The 25,167-nt window shown below is 38.1% G+C and overlaps 1 protein-coding gene across 1 annotated transcript; it reads left to right on the forward strand.

Annotated features, from left to right (window-relative positions):
• Window positions 1-225: 225 nt before the first annotated feature.
• Window positions 226-24,554, forward strand: LOC122995905 (leucine--tRNA ligase, cytoplasmic-like). Its single transcript, XM_044371303.1, has 32 exons — window positions 226-357; window positions 742-863; window positions 1,310-1,397; window positions 1,545-1,625; window positions 2,359-2,496; window positions 3,047-3,208; window positions 3,430-3,542; window positions 3,770-3,833; window positions 5,115-5,203; window positions 5,360-5,585; window positions 5,934-6,021; window positions 7,025-7,101; window positions 7,298-7,351; window positions 7,489-7,629; window positions 8,173-8,250; window positions 8,438-8,523; window positions 8,786-8,851; window positions 9,115-9,197; window positions 10,151-10,289; window positions 10,894-11,106; window positions 11,937-11,994; window positions 12,385-12,448; window positions 13,879-14,062; window positions 15,127-15,217; window positions 15,501-15,641; window positions 16,472-16,612; window positions 18,821-18,931; window positions 19,173-19,283; window positions 20,540-20,644; window positions 21,776-21,871; window positions 22,485-22,617; window positions 23,462-24,554. Exons 1-32 carry the CDS (start codon window positions 352-354, stop codon window positions 23,665-23,667), a joined length of 3,555 nt encoding a protein of 1,184 aa, XP_044227238.1. The 5' UTR covers window positions 226-351; the 3' UTR covers window positions 23,668-24,554.
• The last annotated feature ends 613 nt before the right edge of the window (window positions 24,555-25,167 follow it).

The raw sequence follows: 25,167 nt of genomic DNA on the forward strand, positions 1-25,167 counted from the left end.
ATTGTCGTAACGCAGGCCAGACGACGGACGTTAATCATAACGTGTCCTTATTCAACCGCGATTAATTAAATTCCTATACGCAGCTCTACAGTTGTTTATTAAAATATGTAGTATTAAACAAAGTATTCCTGCAAGAATCCAGGACCTATTTCACTAAAAAACAAACGATTTTATGTCTTAAAAGTTCAACGGACTACATATCCCAGAAAGCAATGGGAGAAGCGGATTGTGGGTGTCATCAGCCGGGCACCGGTGGCGTGGGTCTCCCTTGCCTTGACAGACTGCAAAGTATTTCTCCTGTCTTTTCTGTCTACACAACAGAATAATAGATAACTGGTAATTTGGGTCAAAATGGCGGTAGGTCCAATTCTCTAATTATTTGTAGTTTAGAATGATTGATTTTGGTTAAGAGGCAATGGATACGTGGTATTTCACTACATTAACTTACTGTAGCCATTAGCTACGTTAGCTAACATGAGCTAGTTGTCGAGCCTACTGCAGAAATAGACTTGAACTAAGTCTGACTCAGCTGGACGAGATTACAGCTGTTTTCTTGTACAACACGTTAACAGTTTTTCTAACCTATTCTGTTCTATCCTATACAATTCAGCTCGTTTTTTTCAGGAAACTAATTAATTGTTTTCTTGACGTGTATTGAGTTGTAGAATAATCTGTCAGTTCACTTTGCAGCTATTTGCTCTGGTCTAATGAACTATCCTCTTACTCCTCATTGTCTTCCAGGAGAGGAAGGGAACAGCAAAGTTGGACTTTTTGAGAAAGATTGAACTAGAGATCCAGGATAAATGGGAGAAGGAGAGAGCATTTGAGAGTGATGCACCGACAACAGTTGGGGAAAGCACAAAGTGAGTAGCTGTCTGATCTTTGTATCATAAAGACGGACCATATGTTCTATTTCTGAAGAGTTTTATTCTCTTTCGCACACATGATCTTGGAATTACAAACATCTGAACAGGAAACAATTCACATACTGTAGATTGTTGTACTCAGGAATGTCAGAGCAGATTCGGGAGATGTACCTCCTTCATTCCTGATGCAACAATGAGCACACAGTCTATTTGACATGTATTGTAGTAGGTATATATTGCAGTTTTTATTTTAAAACAAGTCATGGAGATGTAGGTGAAGCAAAAAGCTTAAGCTGCATGATGTCACATACCCAGGGTGAGCTTTTGCCACTAAAGGACGCATATATTTCCCAGTTCATGACCTCTACTTAGAAACATATATGAGATTGCATACCCTTTTGCTCTCTAATATGTATTTTAATAAGCTGTTTCCTTCTTTCCAGCAAAAACAAGTACTTTGTCACGTTCCCCTACCCGTACATGAATGGCCGCTTGCACCTTGGCCACACATTCAGCTTGTCAAAGTGTGAGGTAAGATTGTATACAAAAGCAGAAAGAAATGAAGACTGTAACACTAACTTCTTCTGTTAGCACCCGTGACAGTTATGTGAGGAGTAAATATTCATTTTAAGACTACTGGTGTCTGAGTTGCTGCTGTTCATTTTTTTTCCTTTGCAGTTTGGTGTTGGTTACCAGTCTATGAAAGGGAAGAAATGCCTCTTTCCATTCGGGCTTCACTGCACAGGAATGCCAATCAAAGTGAGTGTTTGTTTTGTTTCTTCAGTCCATCACATAACTGCAGTGTGTGTAGTTGCAAAGAATGGAGTAGGGCTGAACAATTAATTGAAATTTTATTGAAATCACAATATGGCCTTCTACAATTTTCAAATCACATGAAGCACAATATTTGTTGAAGGCAAAATGTGTGTTATAATACCATTTTTAATTAAATATTGTGGTGCTGCAGAGATGTCCTGGCCTTCACATCATATTCTACAGAAAACATCTTTGTTTGGTACAGATCCCCACAAAAGTCATACCATAATCATTCAATATATTTTTCAATGAAAATGAGAATAACAATGTAAAAATGATCATTACCTCTATTATCCCAAATCATATCGCAATTGTAATATCAGTCAAAATAATCGCAATTAGTTATTTTTTCAAAATTGTTCAGCCCTAGAATGGAAGTAGTGTAAGAATTTTAGTTATGATAATTGTTGGCATTGCCCCAAAAATCTATGTTTGTGTGGACGTATGAGCTGACATAATCATCTCACACTACATACTTTTCATAATTTTCCTGCCCAATTTAAAGAAACAAAACAACAAGTGGTATTCATCATACCGATGCTACATTTTTAACTGGCATACCATATCAACATTTAGGAGGCTATTTCTGCTACTAATTCCCTGTCTTCAACCCTCTCACACACACACTGCCGTGTCCTGTTGTCCTGTGTTCATAAATCCACATTTTATCCACCAGGCCTGTGCAGACAAGCTGAAGAGAGAGATGGAGCTGTATGGAAACCCTCCACAATTTCCAGACGAGGAAGAAGAGGAGAAAGAGAAGCCCCAGACATCTGATGAAATCATCATCAAGGATAAAGCAAAGGGCAAGAAGGTTAGAATCTGAGGGACCATATTGATGGCATTTTCCACATAGGGATGAAAAAAAACTGAATTTAGTTTATGTTCTTATCATTAACAGATAGAGCTCATTATTTCAAGTTTTTCTTTTTAGATAAACTACATTTAAATAAATGATTTTTCTTAAAAGTTTAGTTTGTCTCTTTGAGGAAGCATTCTTATACTTATGCAAGAGAACATAATTTACTGTAAACTATGATGAGCAGTGTCTTCTTGCAGCTGACAAATCCACTGCAAAATCAGTGTAGATAATATGATGTAGTCTTCCTTTAAAACAAAACGGGGTTTAATCATGTGAAAGAACAATGAGCCATATTAACAACTTAATTTTACTCTATGAAAGGTATGAGTTTAAGTGTCCCAAATAATACTCTTCATCAAACATACTGGACAAAAATGGTGCTTTATACTGTTGTAAGCATTTCTGTTTTTGTTTGCTTTCTTATCTACATAATATTTAGTTCACCATTCACAAGGGATACTTCCACTTACAATATCCAATTTTCTCTTATTCCTCTTTTTAGAGTAAAGCAGCAGCCAAATCCGGAACCGCCACTTTCCAGTGGGACATTATGAAGTCTTTGGGCCTGAATGACCAGGAGATTGCCAAGTTTGCCAATGCTGAACACTGGTTGGAGTATTTCCCTCCTCTTGCCGTCAAAGATCTCAAACTGATGGGAGTTAAGGTAACTAAGTATAAGAATCTAGCAAAGACTATCTTTGTCTGTTGTTTGTATCTGTCTTTCACTCTGTATTTGTTTCTGACCCTTTATACAGTAAAATATGACAACTAAATGTATGCTTTGATTCACATTACTAGGATGTATTGACCCTGAGTATAATTAGTCCAAGGTATACATTTTAATTGATTGTGTCTAAATCCTGATGTCATGTTGTCACCTCACAGGTGGACTGGAGGCGTTCATTCATCACCACAGATGTGAACCCTTTCTACGACTCCTTCGTCAGGTGGCAGTTTGTCACACTTAAGGAAAGAAAAAAGATCAAATTTGGAAAAAGGTGAGGTCATAGAGGTTTGTCATTTGTTCTGTAGCATGGTTCTTTCAGCAATATAGGGAAAAGTCAGGGTAGTAAGAATTTTGCTAAAATGCACCACATTATATAGTAATCAGGACAATATTTATGACATTGCAATTTTTCTTTTAGTTTCAGGGAGTATAATTTGATATTGGACCATTGTGTGTTCTTTTAGTTGTATAATATGAATGTCCCTGACTCCTGTGCAGGTATACCATCTACTCCGCCCGGGATGGACAACCATGCATGGACCATGACAGGCAGACAGGAGAGGTACATTCACCTGCATCATCAGACCAATTTATTAACTGTGAAAAATTAAATTGTGATGTGATTATACAGTATATAACAAAACTGAGTGCATCCCTGGCCAATATCACTAAAATGTTAAGTAATTTACAAATCATTTCCATTTAATATAACTTTGTTTTTAGATAATGTCCAAGAAGAATAAAGCCAATTTATTTGAAAAACAGAATGTTTGACTAATTGAACTCTAATGAAAGGTCCATATTTAAGAACAAACTGCAACAAAGTCAGTAACACCCTTCATTAATGAGACTCCATTCCTTTATTTTTTAATAGTTTGTATGCCCACCTTTGTTTTTGATAAAAGATTTGACCCTCCTGGGCATGAATGGTACCTGTCTTGCCCAGATCTGTTCTGTCATTCTTCACAGATGATTATTTTCAGCTGCTCTTTGCTAGAGGAGTTTTGTTGCTCTACCTTCCTGTTTAAAATTCTCTAAAGGTGTTCTATTGGATTCAGATTCAGGGGACATACTTGGCCAGGTCACAGTTTTCACTTTTTTCTTCTTTAAAAACTTGTATGTGATTTTTTGCAGTGTGTTGGGGATCATGTTGGAAATTTCCTCTCCTGCCAACCTTCTTGAGAATGATAGTCATCTTTTGATTCAGTATTTGGTTATACAAACTAGCATTCATAGTTCCATCTATAAATATCATCTCCCCTAAACCGTTAACACTCATGCAGACCCATATCAGCACACTCCCACCTCCATGTTTCACGGTCAGCACTACGCAATCAATGTGGTTGTTTGTAATTACAAATAAGATCGACTACCCTACACTTCACCCTAAAAATAATACAATTACTGTCAGGTGATAAAAATTTTGAATCATTTAACATTTTAGTGATATCGCACAGGGGTGTACTCAGTTTTGTTATATACTGTATATAATTAATTGTGCATCTTAAAGAAAAGATGTATAAGGGACAACACACCTCACATTTAAAACACTTGACCATGGGATCACCAGTCATTTTATTTGAATTACTATTTTTGTTTATTCCATCCTGCAGTTTTGTGTAGTTGAGGAAAAGTCCACACACTGAATTGACTTTTGTGAATGCTTGTTTTACTGAACTTGGCACAAAATCTTGTAATATCAGAAAAAACAACTAAATCCCTTAAAACTGTCTCTTACATTTAAATGAGGTGATCTGATTTTTTTTTTTTTTTTTTTTTTTTTTTAACTGGGAGATGTATTTAGTTAATTTGCCTCTAACTAATGTGTTTACATCACCTGCAGGGAGTCGGGCCTCAGGAGTACACTCTCATCAAGATGAAGATTGTTGAACCGTACACAGCAAAATTCAAGTCCAAAGTCTTTTATAGCAGGTAACAAATCACACGTAACACTTCACTGCCAGTTATTCTTATTAGGAAGGATACCTTTCCACAGACAAGTTTTGCATGAATAATTCTCATCTTGATAACCACAGTACCATTAACTCTAGATTTGAGAGTAAAATGTTGAAACCTTCCTTCCTGCAGCGCGATGAAAGGCAAAAACATGTACCTGGTGGCTGCCACTCTGAGACCAGAAACCATGTTCGGCCAGACCAACTGCTGGGTGAGACCTGACATGAAGTATGTCGCCTTTGAGACAACCAACGGAGACATCTTCATCTGCACTGGGAGGTCTGCAAGGAACATGTCTTTCCAGGGCTTCACAAAGGAGAATGGAGTGGTGCCAGTGGTCATGGAGATACTGGGACAGGTACTGCCTTGTTGCACTTATTGCTTCCAGCCAAGGCAAATAAATTCTAATGATTTTTTTTTTTGGCTTTTATTAATTCTAGCTATTGGTGTAAGGCATTAGCCTGATGTATGATTTAAATGCAGTAAAGCAATTTGCATTTACAAAAATTGCAGACTTTGAATTTAAGAGATAATTTTGAAATGTAAAGACAATAAGAAGCACAAGATTTCATGTCCTTAGCACAAAAACTTACAAAACTGATTTACTGATTACTGCAGTCACATTTTCCAAGCAGGATGGGGTACGGTGCCTCCTGTATGTATTTCGAGTAAGTAATCACATGTGGCTCTCCATCATCCTTTCTAGGATATCCTTGGCTGTGCCCTGAGTGCTCCTCTGACCTCCTATAAGATCATCTATGCTCTGCCCATGCTCACCATCAAGGAGGACAAAGGTACGAGTGGAAAAAAAGGGCAAAGACATAGATAAATCTAGAGAGGTTGTGTTGTTTGATTTCTTTTTTTTTTTAGATTTTTCAGGACAGAAATCTGTCTGTTGAATTTGCTTAAAGCGTCGTAGCTTTTGAAAGGCTTCTTTGACAGCATTGCTCACAGCAGTCAGAATGCCCTTGAGTTGAGGTACCATACTCATCTTTTTTTTTTCACACACCAACTTGAATGCTTGTGAAATGTGGCTGGCTGTTGCTTAATAGTTCAACCAAACCTACTTGAAGTGTGTCAGGATGTTAATATCAAGATAATTTATCCTAGTGTTTATTACTTTAGATATTACTTTCTGCAGAGAAGCCACACAGAGCTTTATCCCTTATTCCTCCTTGTCTTAAATGTTCTTGGCAGAGCTTATGGAAAACTACTGGGGAGTCTCAAAATAGCAGGCCAAGGTCACTATTGAATTTATGAAGTCTTCCACTGTGATGTCAAAGGATGGAAGTAATGGCTGCTTTTTTTGCTCCTGAGGGAGAACATTTGTAAACATATGACATTGATCTAATTGCACTCAGATTGCCTCTGCTCTGTTAGAAGTCAGTACTATGTATTCCTCTGCTCTTTGGTGCTTGAGGGGTGTAGTTTGTTTGTATTCATGTGTCCTGTTGATGAATTTTTTGGTTTGAAATGCCAGAATTCAAATAAGAATGGGTTTTTCATGGTTATGGAGAGCAATGCGCGAGGGTGAATCCGGGTCATCCTATGAAATGTATCAGTTTCCAGACCATGTTTATTTGTTTTTCCCCTCTTCAACAACTGTAATGGTGGCCTTAACCCACTATTAGTTGGTTGTTCCAGTGCCGCTGTTCAACAGTGGTAGAATGGGGTAGCAATGGGCACTTCTTTGCTTTGAATGCGTGTAATGTAAATGACAGTGTCAGTGAGAAACATACTATCTGTTTTGCATCAATACCTCTCATGTGTCGGCCTTTTTGTCTATGTTTTCCTCAGGTACTGGGGTAGTCACCAGTGTACCTTCTGACGCTCCTGATGACATCGCTGCTCTCAGGGACATCAAGAAAAAACAAGTGAGGACACTCAAAAATAAATGAAACACTGACAACAAAGCCTATATGAAACTTGTGGAGATATTAAAATTTTAAAATGTTTTAATAGCTTATGCTCTTTAATTAGGCTGCCATTTAAAGAGACATCCACTGACGAAGCATGCACTACATTTTGCAGTGTTAATAATGTCTCTGTTAATGCTTGCATTCCTGAAAGGCCCTGAGAGAGAAGTATGGAATTGAGGACAAGATGGTGCTGCCTTTTGAGCCGGTAAGCCCATTTCCTGAAATCTGTTTGATTATAGTCATGTTGGATTTAACCAACCAATTCTAGTAAAAAAGACACAAATATGAAAACAAATTCAGTCCGAGTTGTTAAATTTGTGTATATGTGTGTGCACATGTCAGGTCCCTATCATAGAGATCCCAGGCTACGGGAACCTGTCTGCTCCTCTTGTGTGTGATGAGCTGAAGATTCAGAGCCAAAATGACAAGGAGAAACTGGTTGAGGCCAAGGAGAAAGTCTACCTGAAAGGATTTTATGAAGGGGTGAGTCAATTCATTGGTTACTGAGGAATAAAACTAGCTACATAGGTCAGCAAAATGCAGCCCCTCTGCAAAAACCCCCTGTGGATTTAACTTTAGGTTTGAAGCTCGTATGATTTATCTCCCAGGCACAAACCAAGCAATTCACATTTTAAGGCTAAACTAAATTATTCATTAACTGGCTGTTGGGTATGTGTTGCCCTCAGACAGTTTGGTTCTGTCTACTACTCAAAAACTGTGCTTAAGTGTGGGCTGGTTTTTGTATAATATGATGCACATACAGAGACAGGGTTTGAAAATTGTATGTATTTATTTTTCTGCTAATCCTAAATTCACAAATTCAGTTGCCTCCACTGTCAGTAGATTGTACATTTCAAAGAAATTAAATGCAGGTGCAATCTGCAAGGGACCATGCAACAGCACATTTGCTCACATTTCATTCGTATACACAGATATACTGAGTATGTGTCTTATAATTGACAGAACTGCCAGAAATGTGATTGAAATGCATCAGTGTATGTTACTGTGAATGAATTCCTGTCTCAGATCATGCTGGTTGATGGCTACAAGGGGCAGAAGGTCCAGGATGTCAAGAAGCCCATCCAGAAGATGATGGTAGAGAAGGTAAAACACTTATTTGTTTCTTGTGCAAAAACATCTTCTAAATAAAGCATTTGACTTTATCTGACTTTATCATAGATATTGTTCGGTGTCTTACGTCTGCCCACTGTTACAGAGTATCTTAGTTGCCATGTATGATTCGATTTATATCAATATTTAATGATGTAGGCTGTGTATTGATCTATCACAGGGCGAGGCCGTGATCTACATGGAGCCAGAAAAACAGGTCATGTCACGTTCAGGTGATGAGTGTGTGGTGGCTCTCTGTGACCAGTGGTGAGTGCTGAGTGAATTCTGATCACAAGAATCTTTACACATTAAATATTAACGTTTGTTTCTTTTGTAAAAGGAAGAAATGTTATGACCTCAGTGAATCTGAGGCCACATGGCTTTGTGATTTTAAAACTACTAGATCAGAAGTGAATTTGGCGGTTGTAGCATCAGCTCGATGATTCTGTGATATGTCTTTTCAAAAACACAATGTCTGATGTCATTGGACTATGTTTGGATATGCTAATATTGAATGTGTGTCTTTCAGGTATTTGGACTATGGGGATGCTGAGTGGAAGCAGCAGGCCAATGAGGTCCTCAAGTCTTTGGAGACGTAAGACACTTACCTCTGATGAACTGAATTCCTTTCGCATTTTTTTACTTTGTGCAGTGTTTGTGTGTGCAGGTCTAGAAAATCTTGTAGGAAGTGTGGAAAATGTATTTTAATCACCCTTTGGTTTTTGAAAAATGTGAAAATATAATATAGCTTGTAATTATTAAACTGAAAACAAAGCTTATCTTGCCAAAGTCTAAAAAAACAAATAACCATCTGCTTCTGTGTTTTGTATATGCTCTATTTTGTAAAACACTACACAGATTTTGTGAGGAGACCAGGAGAAACTTTGAGGCAACTTTGGCCTGGCTACAGGAGCATGCCTGTTCTCGTACTTACGGGCTAGGTGAGTGTTTACCTCTATGGTGTATGTGTGCAGGATGGTGTCTTTTACTTTCGTTTTATTTGCTGCCTCTTCCAAAAATAGCATCGTTTCTTGTATTAAGATTAAATCTACCACCCTGCAAAAGATGAACTAGTGGTTACTGATGGTTTTGGTCTATAGATGGAGACAGAGTACTGATGATAAAGCACCTAGCAACAGCCTGTCTTTCTGGTCATACAGGAATAGATGCAGACTGAAGGCCAGCTGGCATTCAGAACTAACCAGTCCAGTGCAATCTAAGCCTGTTGTAGACTCCTACTGTAGAAATCTCTCCACACATTTTCAGAATATGAATTTCACCAATCAGTATATCAGACTAACAGTTGAAACCTACGTAGTTATTTTTGTAAGGCGCAGGTTGTGCAGATTCCTTTCACTGCCTCAGTTGTTGAAGCAAGGAATACTTTTTTGATTTTCAAGTAAGTTTTCAAGTAAGAAGAAAGTTTTTTTTTTTTCTTAAGTGAAATTTAAATGAATCAAAAAGTAGGTTTTGCAAAAGTAGGTACATTTTCATAACAATGTATGCTCACTGGAAACCTGAACTCACAAGCTTCGTGCACTTGAGACTGAATGAGTAATATGTCCTCGTTTTTCATCCTCTGTCTTTCCCCTAAAAGTTACCAGAAAGTAAAATTTGAGGAAAAGGAACAAAAAAAATGCCACTTCTGGTTTGGTTGAGTTTAGTTAGTAGACAATAAAGATTTACATCTCAGTTTGTTTGCCAAGGATTACACAGTAAACCCAGGATTTGTTCTATCATTTTGGTGTTTTTCTTGTTACCAGCATGTAACCAGCTTAACAAGACAGCGAAGGCAACAAAATATTGTGTCAGTACAGAGGACACAACGGCTGTTTTTCCTCATTTTTTTTTCTCTTGTGTGTGTGTCTATGTGCGTGCCTCCTGGTTACCATAGGAACGCGGCTGCCTTGGGACGAGCAATGGCTGATTGAGTCACTATCAGATTCAACCATCTACATGGCTTACTACACTGTAGCCCACCTCCTCCAGGGAGGTGTGCTCAGTGGACAGGAAGCCTCACCATTGGGCATCAAGTATGGACACACACACACACACACACACACACACACACACACACACACACACACACACACACACACACACACACACACACACACATCTTCACATTAGAATGAACAAGGATTAACCACTAACTGATGCACTCTCTCCCGCTTTTTGGTGCCTCTCTTTCTCTTGTCCTTCTCTCTCTGCCTTCACACAACAATGGATGTGATTCATCTGAGGGAGAAAGACTCCAATTTAATAGATAAATGTAATGATTTCAAAAAGACAGGCATTGCTTTTCAGTTTTTTGTTGTTTTTTTTTCAAAAAGTCGTATTTTGCTGAGTATTCATCCATGGAATAAGAATAACAAAATAGATAAAAACCAGCCCTCAATGATAAATGCTTCATTTCAGAATCAGTTCATAGCCTAATGTTCATTCAAGGATCCTCAAATCTGTTCCTCTGCACTGAGATAAAATGGCAAATAGAAGTGAAACACTGCCTAACACTGCATTACACAAAAATACACACTCACACACTAGCAATTAATAACTTCTTTTCACCTTGCTTCAACCCAATGCGTCTTTCTGACCTTGACCATTTTTGTCTCTCTCTTTTTCCCTCTCTCACAGACCGGAGCAGATGACCAGAGAGGTGTGGGACTTCATCTTCTTTAAGACGTCTCCTTTCCCCAAGACAGACATCCCTAAAGAGCATCTTCAACGACTGAGAAGGGAGTTTGAGTACTGGTACCCTGTGGACGTTCGTGTGTCTGGCAAAGACCTGGTGCCTAACCATCTGTCTTACTACCTGTACAACCATGTGGCTATGTGGCCCAAAGACACGTAAGTTTGACCACTCAACCGACAGAATGTGCAGAGAGTTTAATGAGGGGCTAGATTCATAGCATGTATTATAATTCATTAGCATCCAGGCGATTTGAGATGTAAGGAGTGGGTCTGTTTATTGATGAAAGAAGTATAAATAAAAGTTTTTCTGGCATGACTGTGATTTTGTGGTGGTGTTTACAAGAACAGTTTAGTCAGTTTTAGTGTTTTAGATAAACAGTGGTGTGATATAAGCGTTGATACTGTCTCAATCGAAGAAAAGTGACAAGACTAACCAATCAGGGAAAGTTACTCATGTGTGTTAAGAGTTGTAATTGCCAGTGATGTAGGTGGCAGAAAGCACGACATGGTTGCCTGGATTTGGAGGAACATTATCAGACTGAAAACAGAGCTACAGTACATTATCCAGTTTCAATTTACTGCCACTACAGTGGTTAAGAATAGACTACACCAAAGTATTGAATGGGTTCTGGTTAAGTCCTAGTTTTAGCTTATTTTGACTCACTCTTGACTTGTCTGTACTCAGTCTCAGACTGTGTTGCATTGCAAACACATGTTTGGTCTATGGAGATGTATATTAATATTGGAGAAAAGTTAACATCGTGATATTGATTGTAGTGATATCGCCCAACCTTGTGTACTACTGCATTTATTCTGCTGTGGAAAGGGGCTTTTATTTTCTTTGTTGAGTTCTTAAAAAGTATTTAAATTGATTTCAAAAAGTGTGCAGCAACCTTAGATCAAGGTTGATGTGATTATGATGATGATGATGATGATGATGATGGTGAAGATGAAATCAATGATTAATTCATCTCTCTTGTCCACAGTGGGAAGTGGCCACAGGCAGTGCGAGCCAACGGACATCTGCTCCTCAACTCTGAAAAGGTATGTCAAAATTTAATGATGTGAAACGTTAATCTGTATGTATTTATATTAATCTCTCAATTTGTTATTAAGGTTATATGCTCAGAAGAAAAGATCTGGTACTTACTGACAAATTGGAAACATTAATATAATAATATTAACATTATTATATTTTGCAGCAAGCTTATGTGTTTAATAAGAATCTCTTATGCGTCAGTGATTAGCTAGTGTTTGATTTTTTTTTAATTACTTTATGTGCTGTTGATTTGTACTTCTTATCCTTTTTTATAGTTTTAAACACAGACAGTCTGTGAACCAATGCTTTTATTCCACAATGCTTTGTAATGAAATTGTGTGGGCGGGCATGCTCCAAAGATTTTAGCCGCTAACATCTGTTTTTCCATTCACCAGATGTCCAAATCAACTGGAAACTTCCTCACTCTCAGCCAAGCCATTGAAAAGTTCTCAGCAGATGGTACCCTGTGTTTCTTCTTAATTTATCTCCCTTCTTTCTTATCTTCTTATCTTTTACTCCTCTCATCTATCACAATTTTCTTCCAGTATCTCTGTCATGTTTCATTAAAGCATAAGAAAAAAAAAGACATCAGGTATACATTTAGAACAAATCACAGTGTGCTAGAGTAAACACGGACCATTAGACTTTATTGTATGATAAACATCTTTTATCCCCTGGCAAAGATAATTAGAAAACGCCCCATTCTCATAAGCTATTTGAGGTGTTGATATTGGGTTCTATGAATGTGTATTATAGATGTCAGATCTGTTATACTGCGCTGTATGTAATGACTATATAATAATGCTTTAATCACAATGTAATCAACAACATGTAATCAAGGCAGTGTACATTTAATATGATCTTTCCACCAGAAGCAACTAATAATTGTCCAACAGCTGTACAATATTACTGCAAAAGAAATATTCCTATTCATCACAAATCATCATGTATTTGCATGATCATCATTCCAGAAAGGCTATATCCCCTGTTGGTGTCTCCACAGGACAATAAGATACACAAGAGAGAAGAAAAGTATAAACTCGAAAAAAAAAAATTTTTTTTTTTTTTTTTTGTAGGAAGATTTTGTACTGAGGAGTTATAAAATTATTTTTCTGAAAATGTCATTTAAAACAAAGGTCTTATCTTTTCAGGGTTCTGTTCGGACCAATTAATAATTACAATCCATTTTAAATTTTGTTTTTCATCTTCATTTGCTTATTTGGTTTTATTTATCTTGTGTTTTCCAGCCATGACTATTTAGTGTTTTTCATTTATACCTGGAAGGGGACACTGATTAACCTTACACCTCAGGTTTAGTCAATCCAGCCTTTTTCTTTTTTTTGGTTGTTATTTCTACCTTCTTCTTTGTTTTTATATTCTGAACGAGCTGAGTAATAGATTGGTGTGTCTGTTTTGTCTCGAGAAGCTGCCCTGCTGTGGGAGTAAAAAACTTCATGGTTTGACAGCAGATAGATGCATTAAGTTGATTTCCTGTTCCTGACTTCTTATAGCGTGGAGTGATGTCTGCTGGGTATTTGAAGGTTTCTCAGACTGTGGAATTTTCCACAAAGCCTGTTCACTTGATTGTTTAAAAGTATTTTGCAGAACAGAAAAGAAATACTTTGTTGGAATGTTTGCATTTGTATCATATGATCATGAGGACCCATATAGTTATATATTTAATTACAGCAAATCTCAAAGACATGGGTGAGAATGAGGAGCACTGAAACATTAGCTAAAAATCCATGAGTTTTTGCTAAGGTATGATAGAAAACTCAGTCAAAGTACAAACTGTCTTATCCTTTCAACATGTTATCTGTTGTTTTGTAACTGTTGCTCATGATTAATTTCCTGCTGTTTCAACACATTCTCTTCATTTCCTCTCTCAGGTATGCGTCTGGCTCTGGCTGATGCCGGTGATACAGTGGAGGATGCCAACTTTGTAGAGACAATGGCTGACGCTGGCATCTTGCGCCTCTACACCTGGGTGGAGTGGGTGAAGGAGATGATAGCCAACCAGAACAACCTGAGGACCGGACCTGCCGATACCTTCAATGATCGGGTCTTTGCCAGGTAGATGATGCAATTCATTCAGAGCGGGTGGATTGTGGATTGACAAGCTAGCAAGATGTAGAGATCACATAAATTATTATTGAATTATTAACTTTCACAATAAGCAAGGCTATATACATGCATCTCCAGCATTCAGCTCAACATCATTTAATTACATGGTGCCATGTCGATGGATGCAGGAATGGACACGAGAAGCATCGAATGGTAGTTAAGTAATAAACAGAAATTTGGGCTGCAAATAATTATTTATTTATTATTTTTTCTTTATTAATGAATCAATTGTTCAGTCTATAAAATGTTGGGAAATAAGGACTAATACCCATCGTAAGACCCAGAGCCCAAAGCATCTTCTTCTTTATATACTGATGATATGAGAAAGAGAAATGCTGCAGATGTTCACACTGGTCAAACTGGAACCCACAAATGTGTGGCATTTTATTTTGATAAAATACCTCTATCAATTAATTAAAGAACTAGTTTGAGATTTGCTTTCTCGTTGACAGTTAGAAAAAGATTGAATAAGAAGATTGATATCATGCTCACATTTAACCATTCATTGTCCAGGCTACATCTAGCAGTCTGTTAGCTTAATATAAAGACTGTAAACAGGAGGAAACTGCTAGTCTGACTGACCAAAAGTAACAAAATTCGCCTACCAGCACCCCTGAAGCTCACTTATTATCACTTTATATCTCAGTCTATACTGAGCAGAAAAAGATAATACCATGCTTAGCACTGGTTGGCTACATCAGTTTACATACAAGGTCGTAAAGTGGAGGGATTTGAAATTATTTAAGTGAGTCAATTTCTTTTTACATCGCAATGCAGTGCGATTTCCTGAGGTTATGTGAACTGATTATTTAAAAAGTAAAAATAAGATGACCAGTTGGCATTCAAGGGAAAGAAATGAAATTGGGCTACTAGAAGTGGTTCAGTCCTTCAGAATTTAGATGATGCCCTCAGAAAATCATGACTTTCTTTTTGATTCTTCACTTTTCAGTACTGAAAAGTGAATGGTAATCTTACTTTGCAGACTGATTGAAAGGATTTTATGTCCTGTCTAGTGAGATGAATGCAGGGATCTTGAAGACAGAGCAGCACTATGACAGGATGATGTACAAAGAGGCTCTGAAGAGTGGCTTCTTTGAGTTCCAGGTAAATTAAATCTCCTTTTTGTAAAAACAACTCTAATACTCTCTTATCTTCATATCTTATAGATGAGTATGTTTTCCATCCTCCATTAGCATTTTATGTGATCATATTTTGAATGCTGCAAAGACAGATAAAACAGTAGACAGAGCATGACATGACTTAGGATTCAAATGTCAAATGAGTGTGCAGTGAATTTACTGGATTTAATAATGTATGGAATAGTTCAGGAATCGCCCAATAACCCATGATGATGATGACCTTTTAAACCGTTGATGCGTGTATGCAGGCAGCAAAAGATAAGTATCGAGAGCTGGCCATTGAAGGTATGCACAGAGACCTCGTCTTCCAGTTCATAGAGAGACAAACTCTGCTGCTGGCCCCCATCTGCCCCCACATCTGTGAATACACCTGGGGTCTCCTCGGCAAGGTAAGAAACATATGGATTTGGCATCATACCGTGGGTTTAATGTTCTGAGTTGCCCTTGCAGGTTCAAATCTGACTTCGATCCTCTCCTCCCTTCTGTATTTCATGTTTATCTCCCCTGTATACATTAAAGTAAGACAGAAAACAGTCCAAAAGAAACATTTAAACATCCAGTGTTCATTTACATCCTTGAGTACACCTGGGATCAACAAGGCAAGAAACATACCAGCTCCATGTAGGCCTGCAGTAGCACTGATCCCACAGCTCATGTACCTGTGTGAAATGGCTACTAACACACATATATTCCCTCCGTTGGTGTACATGTCCACCAGGAGCCTGTCTTTACACTACGGGCTTCTTTTTTTCATCACTATGAAAGGAATACACACTCTGTTGCACGCTCCCCACAGCACAGGGAGCCAAGAATATTTTTAACACTTGAATTTATGAATATGAAAGAACACTGCTGTGCTAGAGACAGGTTTTTTTAGTTGTCGCTTAGCAACAACAAAAGTCCCACAACCAGTGTTTTTCTCCAGTCATGTGTTCAGCACCACTAGCTAAAGAGCTAAGAGGCACTCGGTGAACTCAGAGGTACACACATAAATGTGGGATTCTTACACATACCCAGTTAAGGTTTTTTTTTTAATGAAAGTGGTGTAACCTCTGGCTGTGAAGTTAATAGGATTCTCAAACTCCAGTGGACCTCAAACATTTCTAGTTATCCACACAAAACACATTTTTATACCAAAATGCATTAACAGTCTTTCTCCATCACCCATCCCACCATCCCTCCTTTCCTCTCTCTCTCTCTCTCTGTCTCTCCTTGATAGTCTGGTTCTCTGATGAAGGCATCGTGGCCTGTGGTGGGTCCAGTTGACGAGATTCTGATCCGTTCCTCTCAGTACCTGATGGAGACTGCACACGACCTCAGACTGCGACTCAAAGCATACATGCTTCCTCCCAAAAACAAGGTAAAGATATGTCATGCTTCACTGCCACTTTACTCCACTCTTGTAATGGCTTTTTAAGTAATTGTGAAAATTAAAATAGATTTTTTTTTTTTAATTGATTGCTTTGTTTTTTAATAGTTTTTGTTTTTGTTTTTTTTTAAGTCCAACACTTGTCTGGAAGTGTTCATTAAGTTTAGTAATTAAATTGGAGTCTTTTCTCCCTCAGGTGTTGTTTATCACTTCCATGGTTGTTTGATGAGGAGCACAATGATGCAGAAAATAATTAAAACTGCACAATAAGTAGCTTGAAAATATCAGGAAACAGCAGCCCAAAATTTGAGTTCAGTAGCACTCGATCAAATCTGAATCCAGTATCCAATTCGCTTATCCAATCTGAATCCTTTCAAATCACTTACTGAACCTTTTTTAGGTTTATAAATAACTATGAACTAAAATCAAAGAACTAAAACTCTTTGCAGGATAACATATTTGTTATTTCGATAGTTTTGTGCATTCCTGATTTTTTTTTTTTTTTTTTTTTTTTTATAAAAAGAAAGAAAGTAGGACAAGATTCAAAGAGATTTGTTTGATTGAGAGCTGAACAAATCCACATATTCTACCAGCGTGGAACTATTTGGAAGTAGAAAGGAGTTACCTTGCGACTGACTGACATGATGTTTTTCTTCATGGTTCACAAAAATTATATTTTGAGCCAAAACATTACCCACCTTAAGTCCTGCTCTCAGTGTATTCAGTCTGTTTTTCCAGTTCCAGACCGCTTTCATTGTGTTAAAGGTGCAATGAGGAGTTTTCAAGGAGGAGTTTGTATCCTGAATGCATTTCCTTCCTCATGAAATATTTGCTAATCTGATTTTTAATTTTTCAGATAGCAGCTTTGTTTAGATTCATGTTTACTTGCTAGCAGCCTTCTTCCCTGTCCTTGCTGGTGCATTTCTGCATTTTTTTTGGTGCATTACTGACACTTTTAGATCATTGGAATAGTGTGAATGCTTTGCCAGAAAGGTGTATCACACCACTGCATGTGCGTCCTTGTGCGTACAAATAAAATGGCGACCCGCTTGTAAAGACATGGCTTCATAACCCTTCTTGTGCCAAAAACTCCTAAGGGCACCTTTGAGCATGCTTACAAAATATGTAGGAATCACCTTATCTGATGGTCAGTACCTCTTAGTCTGACCACAGACCATGTGTAGTTTAGTGATGTTGTCTCCCTCTGTCTCTGCCATGGTAATCTGTTCCCTGTTAGATACACTTGAATACCTAAGTCTTGTTGTGTTCACAGCAGGAAAGTTAGTCTATTGTTTGTTAACAGTTAGGCACTTCGATAACTGGCAGTAGGCAGCTGGGAGAAAAGCAAAACAAGTATTGACAAGATTTGAGACAGCCAATATCTCTGGCTTCCAGGCCGCTGTTATTGATTTGCTGCAAACGTTTTGTTGCCGTGGAGGCAAAATGGAGGGATGATGGAAAAAGAGGAGAAGAGGAAAGACATGAGAGGCAGTATTTTTATAATAATAATAATGATAATAATGTTTTCAATATGTATGACATGTGAACATAATTACACAAGATACATCTTTTGATTTTATGAATGTGTCTATATTTTAAAAAGTTAATTAATTACCAAATAAATGTGTGATTAATGGTTGATTTTTCAGAAAATGCTGTCAAGGGCTTTATGCGACCTGTGGACTTGAGCCTTTTTTCACCAACAAAATGGAGATATTCACCATCAGTTCAAGCACAGTAACACAAATAACATCAAAATCTGAGTCAACAGCATCGGATATGATGAAGTCCTTGGCCACTGTAAAAGCAAAATGTTCTTTCTTTGTGCAGTATGCCTATTAAGTAGTTTTTTCTCATTTTCATAATGTTTAATGTATAGTGGAAATGGGCTGTCACATCAAGACTCATTGTGGAAACATGCATACAGGCACACATACAGTACAGGACTAGAGTAGACATGACAGCTGTCACGTAAAATAATTCATAGATGCCCATCTTCATAGCAGATGATCACATGCACATACACGAGGAAAAAAAAAAACTACTGGTTTCTTGGAACACTCCTATTCAGGCTACTTATCCTGAAATATATACAGTCACTGTACTAAATGAAAGCAAAACCATTGAAGTCTTATGTACCTGGACTATATAGATATATTATTCTTTTCTTAATGTTTTTATGTTGTTTTCCTCCAACAGAAAGGTGACTCAAAGCCCCCAGCCAAGCCTTCCCACTGCACCATCTATGTAGCCAAGAGCTACCCTCCATGGCAGCATAGTGCCTTATCCCTGCTCGGCAAGCACTACAAGGTGAGGAACATGCATACACAGCTGTAATGTGTGACATATGTTACAAAAGCATAGTGATGGACTGAAATCCTCACTCCTGTCCGTTCATATTCTCACATTGTTTCTTAAATGATCATATGAGTTATGCAGTGTTTTCTTTCAATTACCATTTACCCAATATATCTCTTCTCTGTTCCTCTTTGGCTCAGTGTCTCACCTGTCTGTTTTTTCTTTTTTTTTTTTTTTCTTGGCGTCTATCCAGAGCAACAACAAGGTCCTTCCAGACAACAAAGTGATTGCAAGTGAGCTGGGAGCTCTGCCTGAACTGAAGAAATACATGAAGAGAGTCATGCCTTTTGTGGCCATGATCAAGGTAAATCTATGGGGAAGAAGGTCGACAGTGTTGTGGCATTTGTGTGTCTGTTTAAGACACATCCTTTTCCTTCTCCACACTTCTCTACTACTAATATTGGCGAGGAATCGATGCATATTTTGTTGGGGTTTTTTTTTTTAACACCTTTATTATAAATAACTGATTTTTTTTTTTTTTTTGCGCTCTACATTGTTTATTAAGTTTGTTACTAGGAAGCTGTTTACTGAACTTGTCTGTGAGGTGGCTTATCATGTGTGTTTGCACACAGCTGTACTTCTGATTGGTCTACAGTCTTCCCTGGTGATTCTATTGAAACTTTGCAGTCAGAATCTTCAAAAGCTTTTTTTTTTTTTATTCTTCTTTGTGTCAAACAATGACAAAACTGTAGTCAATACAACAATACCAAATACATTCAAGGAATACATGGTCTGCAAGCTTCAGCGTGTTATTGATTTAAAAGAGTACAAAGCGAACTTTTGCTCGATTGTACCAGTTTGTTTTCTACATTCATAAAACAATTGAATGTTTTTTTTTTTTTTCATGAGCAACTTCAGATGATGATGAATTCCTATCACATTACAAACTGCTTTATTTCTAATTTAGGGTTTTTTTTTTAATCTAGTAGCAGCATTCACCAAACACATCCTGTCATAACTGGACGGTAAAAATGACAAGTGTCACCGCAGTAACTGTTTTTTTGTTGTTGTTGTTGTTTTTTATATTAAGTTAAACTGTACATATATACATTACACTTATGGTCAAATTGCTAATAAATGAACAGAAGCACAATACTTTTTAAAATTTCAGTCATCATGTATCCCAGGTGCTTAGGGGTTTGTTCAGGTGCTGCTGTTTCACTGCAATGATCAAACAGAATGAAACTAATAAATAGTCATGATGAGTTTTGTGTTTGTCCATGGTTTGCCTCTCAAGCTGGTCTTTCAGCTTTCAAGTTGTTTTCTCTCCCAGCTCTTTGTTTGATGGTTTGTTTTGGCATCTTTTGCTTAATAATCTCATGATGACAGCATCAGCATAACAATGAACGTTGTGTGTAATGCTGAATTATAAACTATAATTTTATTTCTTCAGTAGGTGGATAGAATATAGCATTTCCTCCTATTCTTCTAATTGATGGGTTGAAAACCGAATACTAACTTCCTGCACTTTCCTCAGGAGAATTCAGATTATTTATTAATTCATGTCCATCATTCACACTTGTGTTTCTGACTATTTGGGTTCTGCTTTGTGTTCTGTAGGAGAACCTTGAGAAGAATGGGCCCAGGGTTTTGGATCTGGAGCTGGAGTTTGATGAGCGGGCAGTTCTGATGGAGAACCTGGTCTACTTAACCAATTCTCTGGAGGTATGTTCCAACACTCCTCAAATCAGACATGACATGACATTTACTGATGACCCTGCTCAAAAGGTGTCTGTCCCAGAGGGGATCCACAGAGCTGAGACTGGTGATAAAATACTAAATTTATTGATGTTTGACGACAACCCTGAGCTACGAATCAGCTGTAGCTGGCAGTCCAAAACATGAGCATTTAACATAAGTTCACTTGATTCTGTTTGTCTTTACATGCAGTGTCAATCTGTAACATGCAGGTGCAGCATTTAGGTTACCTCAGAAATACCTCAGCTTTAGAGCTGAGTTTCACTACCTCTGCAAAAGTCAGTTGAGACAAACCTGAGCTCAGCTGTCAGTCAGCAAATCCCTTAATACTTTTGTCTGCACAGAAGCTTTGCCTAGTCAGAAACAAAAAGCAAGGTTCCTAAGACACTTTTGTGAAACAGGCACAGCTTTAACCACAGAAAAGGAAAATTGTTCATAATGCACATCAAAGTAATACCCTGAATCCAGTTCTTGTGTTTCTGAAAGATCATAGCTAAAGAAAAGCTTCCACACTAGAGAACAAAATGGCACTGACATATACTGTATCATTTAGGACTGAAAAGGGGAGATGTATTACTTACCTCACAAACCAACACTATCATCACTTCAGCTAGAGTGAGCTTAAATCTGTCTTTTGAGAATCAAACACGGTAGACTTGAAAGGTCCATGGACGGTCAGTGAAGAAGTGGTTTATGTACCAGATGTGCTTTCAGAAGTTTCTGTGGGCATTTTGTTATCTTTCTCCAGCTATGAAAACTGTTCTCTGTTGAATTCAAGCCAAAGTTAGCCGCCATGCTCTGTGAAGGACAAAACTGCACGCTTTAATGTCTTTTCAATAGTATATGCCAGTTTTTTAGAAAGGGTTTTCTTGTTCTCAACTAGTTTATAATCCTGGCACTCTATGTACTCTCACACTGAAATACCATCCCTGATTTGAAATATGTGACAGATTAGTGTAACGCCAGATGTTAAGTCTCAGATCACTGCAGGAGCCTGGTTAAGACCACTGACGTTTGCCAGTGTGCATACCAAACACACCTGTATACACACTGTCTGTTGGACTGGACTGATCCGCTGATTATCGTTCTTGTTCACAGTTGGAGCAGATAGATGTCTTGTTTGCATCTGAGGCTGACGACAAAGTGAAGGAAGACTGTTGCCCAGGGAAACCATTCAGCGTGTTCAGATCAGAGGTAAATGCTTTTGGCTTTGTTTTGGCTGCTCAGTGCAAGGTGTGTGTGTGTGTAACGGTTCGTGTATTGGTCCCGAACCGTTCAGTACTGGATGTTCGGTTTGGTAAGTGACTTTACTTGGTTCGATATGCTCCCTTACCCAAACAGTTACTGTTTAGTAATCCACTTACTCCAACATGTGGAACAATTATCATAGCACTTGAGTTCCACCCAGAACGTTTTGGCAGTGCACCACTTACCCTGGTTACCTATCCTCATGTAGTGTCGCTGCTGTCATTATCATTAAAATATGTGCTGTTATCCTATATTTAAATGATATTGCGTCTCCTCCCCTCTCTGTGACAGTCAGCTTTTCTCTCTGCCTTTGAGTGAAGCCGTTCAGAACAACGATAAACACATTTGACTTCCAGCATGGTCAAACAGCACGTTGTAAGAACGAATTCTGAATGACCATAAATCAGCAGTCAGCAGGTGTCCTGACTCCTTGCAGGAAACAGAAGGGTTGTTTTCCTTTTCCACTGCAGCACAACTAAACTATTTCAGTAATAGTGGTTGTTTTATACTGAAATTGACAGTTAAATTGTGTGTCTGTGTTGCGCCTCTCTCTCCCTAGCCCGGAGTGTGTGTGTCCCTGGTCAACCCTCAGCCATCCAACGGCTTGTTTTCTGCAAAGGTTGACATCCGCCAGGGGGACAGCAGAGACAGCGTCATCCGGAGGCTAGCCAAGGTCAACAGACTCATCAAAGGTTAGTATGATGAATGGGTATACAGCAGAAATTTTTAAATTACCGTAAGGAACCCAAAATAACCTTATACAAAAGACTGTGATCAAAAAAGGATGAAAACATTCGCTCAGTTGAGATGAGAATGTTACTGAACTGTTGAGTCATTGTTTACAAGGGAGAGTATGTGGAAAACCTTTTATCAAACATCCAGGTGGCCTAGCTAACTAATTATGTAACTGCTGTCCAACAACCAAATCTGGCCTGGAATTATTGTTCAATGTCATCTCTCCAATTTCTCTCCAATTTCTTTCCAACACACCACCATCGTGCATGAGGACTGGAGAACGGGGGCAGCGCCATAAACTATACTGTGTTTAATGTGATGACAGGCGAATATCTCGACCAGTGGTGCTTTTCAGCTGCTCCTTATTGTCTTTCATGTTACATGTAATTGTGAAAGAAACAGTAGTTTGAACAGTTTGAAGTGCATTACCTTATATAAGAGTTCCGTGTGAACCAGTTTGCCCTGTAGCCTGTTCTCCTTTTCACTCCTCTCCTTTCTGCCTTTAACTTCTTTATCTCTTCCTCCCCATTCTCCTCTCTTCATCCTCATCTTCCCATCCCTCCTCTTTCCCATCCTGCCTCTTTCCCTTTATCTCTCCTCCCTGATTTTCCCTCTTTACCGACATCCTTTTCTCTTCTCCCCCACCATCATTTCATCCCTCCACTGTATCTCCCTCCACCACATTCCCTCCTTTTCTGTATTTCCTCCAAATCTCTCTCTTCCTCCCTCTTTTGTCTCTGTCTGTCTTTTCATTCTCTGTCATCTCACCTCTGACCCCTGTGACTTCCTCCCTTCCACCAGATCTGTCCAGAGTGAAGTTGATGAGGTACGAGGACCCCGTGCTGGGGCCTCGCCGGGTGCCCGTCCTGGGACAGGAAGAACAGGGCAAACTGCCCATCTCCAACAAATCTGTGTTCAATGTCAATCTGGAAGAGCGGAAGGTCACTCTGGCTGACAATGGCCTCTCCGTAGATATCGGGGATACTCTGGTTTATCTGATTCATTAGAGTAATATTCTCTCTCACACACACAGACACACGGGGGCACATTCAGCAGTGAATTATTTGATAAAGGTTCAACTGCATCATGAAATGTTACCATAAAACAGGTCATTATGACTCAAAGCCATAGAACACTGACTCAGAAATTTCTGTAAGTTTTATAATTTATGTTTCTATATTCGCACCGTTTGCTACCGCACATGGTGTTAGATCTGACAGATATGCTATATACTTTTCACTGTCGAGCATCTTTTCACTGCTGAATGTGACCTCAGGGAATATCTGGAATTAATGGGACCTGAAAAGTTTGCATTTATCTTCCTTTTAAAAAACATACAAATAAAAAAAAAAAAAAAAAAAAACACATGCAGTTTCAGTATGTTTAGATCTGGGTTTGGTTGGCACAAAACAGAGATCGTATAGATACTATTCCAAGACTATTTGGTCTTCAGAACTCATGTTAGGGGTACTTAAATGTTAATGGTGTGAAAAAACCTACAGGTGAAAATTGAAAAACATCCCAAACCTTTTAATTCTCTGTTATGGGAGGATAACACCAGACTTTCTATTTTATAGCCATCTTTTCATTATCTGTTAGATCAAAGCTTATTTCATTTTTTTTTCTTGTTGTTCCACTCTTTTTGCTGCCTGATATGATGCATAATAAATAAGCAACTATCTGTACAATGAAGCTTTTAAATAAAGTTTTTTGAAAGGGAGTGAACAAACATCTACTACCATGTCCTATTTTGTCACTGGCCAACCACTTTTTTTATGTTATTACACTTTGAGACTGCTATTGCATCCTTCTGAATGCCTGTTGTTTTCATATAGACGGTAATGTGTCTGCTGTGTTCTTTTATATATTAAAGGTGAGACATATTGTTCCCTCATGTTTTGTCAGTCTGTCAGACAACTTTCTTATTTTCTAGCCATGGATGGTGCATGTCTGACTGGTGCTTTTCCAGAGAAATAATAAGACCTATGAAATATTCAGCCTCTTTCTGTTGTTTTTCTCTCGCCTGCCTGTGCTGATTTATTCTAAGGACATAAATAAGATGAGTGTTCCCCACAAGAAAAAGATTCATCTCAAGAGTGTGTCATGGTTTTGGCAAAGTCACTGGACCTTTGCCCCGATAGTGTAGATAGTGACTCTTCTGATAAGGATGATGCATACAAAGTGTAGCTGTGGGGGCATACAGGTTCTCAGAATTCAGAAACCCACAGGCAATATTTAATGACCTGAAGTGGGGATATGCAAAGGTGGAACAGTCAATAAACTTAAAATAAAATATTAACAAAACTAAATTATTCCTCATTATTATTCAGGTCTGGACACTCTTAACCTGAAGGTAACTGGGCAAAATATTTAAAAACTGACACTGTACACAAAATAGAGATAAAGCAATTAATTCTTCATGTGTTAGTGTAGTGTTTGGTTTCAAATATACTGGCTCACAAAGGCAAATATACTGTATATATATATGTGTGTGTACCAAATTTGTA

This window comes from Thunnus albacares, chromosome 13 (genome assembly GCF_914725855.1).
Source record: "Thunnus albacares chromosome 13, fThuAlb1.1, whole genome shotgun sequence".
Taxonomy (NCBI): Eukaryota; Metazoa; Chordata; class Actinopteri; order Scombriformes; family Scombridae; genus Thunnus; species Thunnus albacares.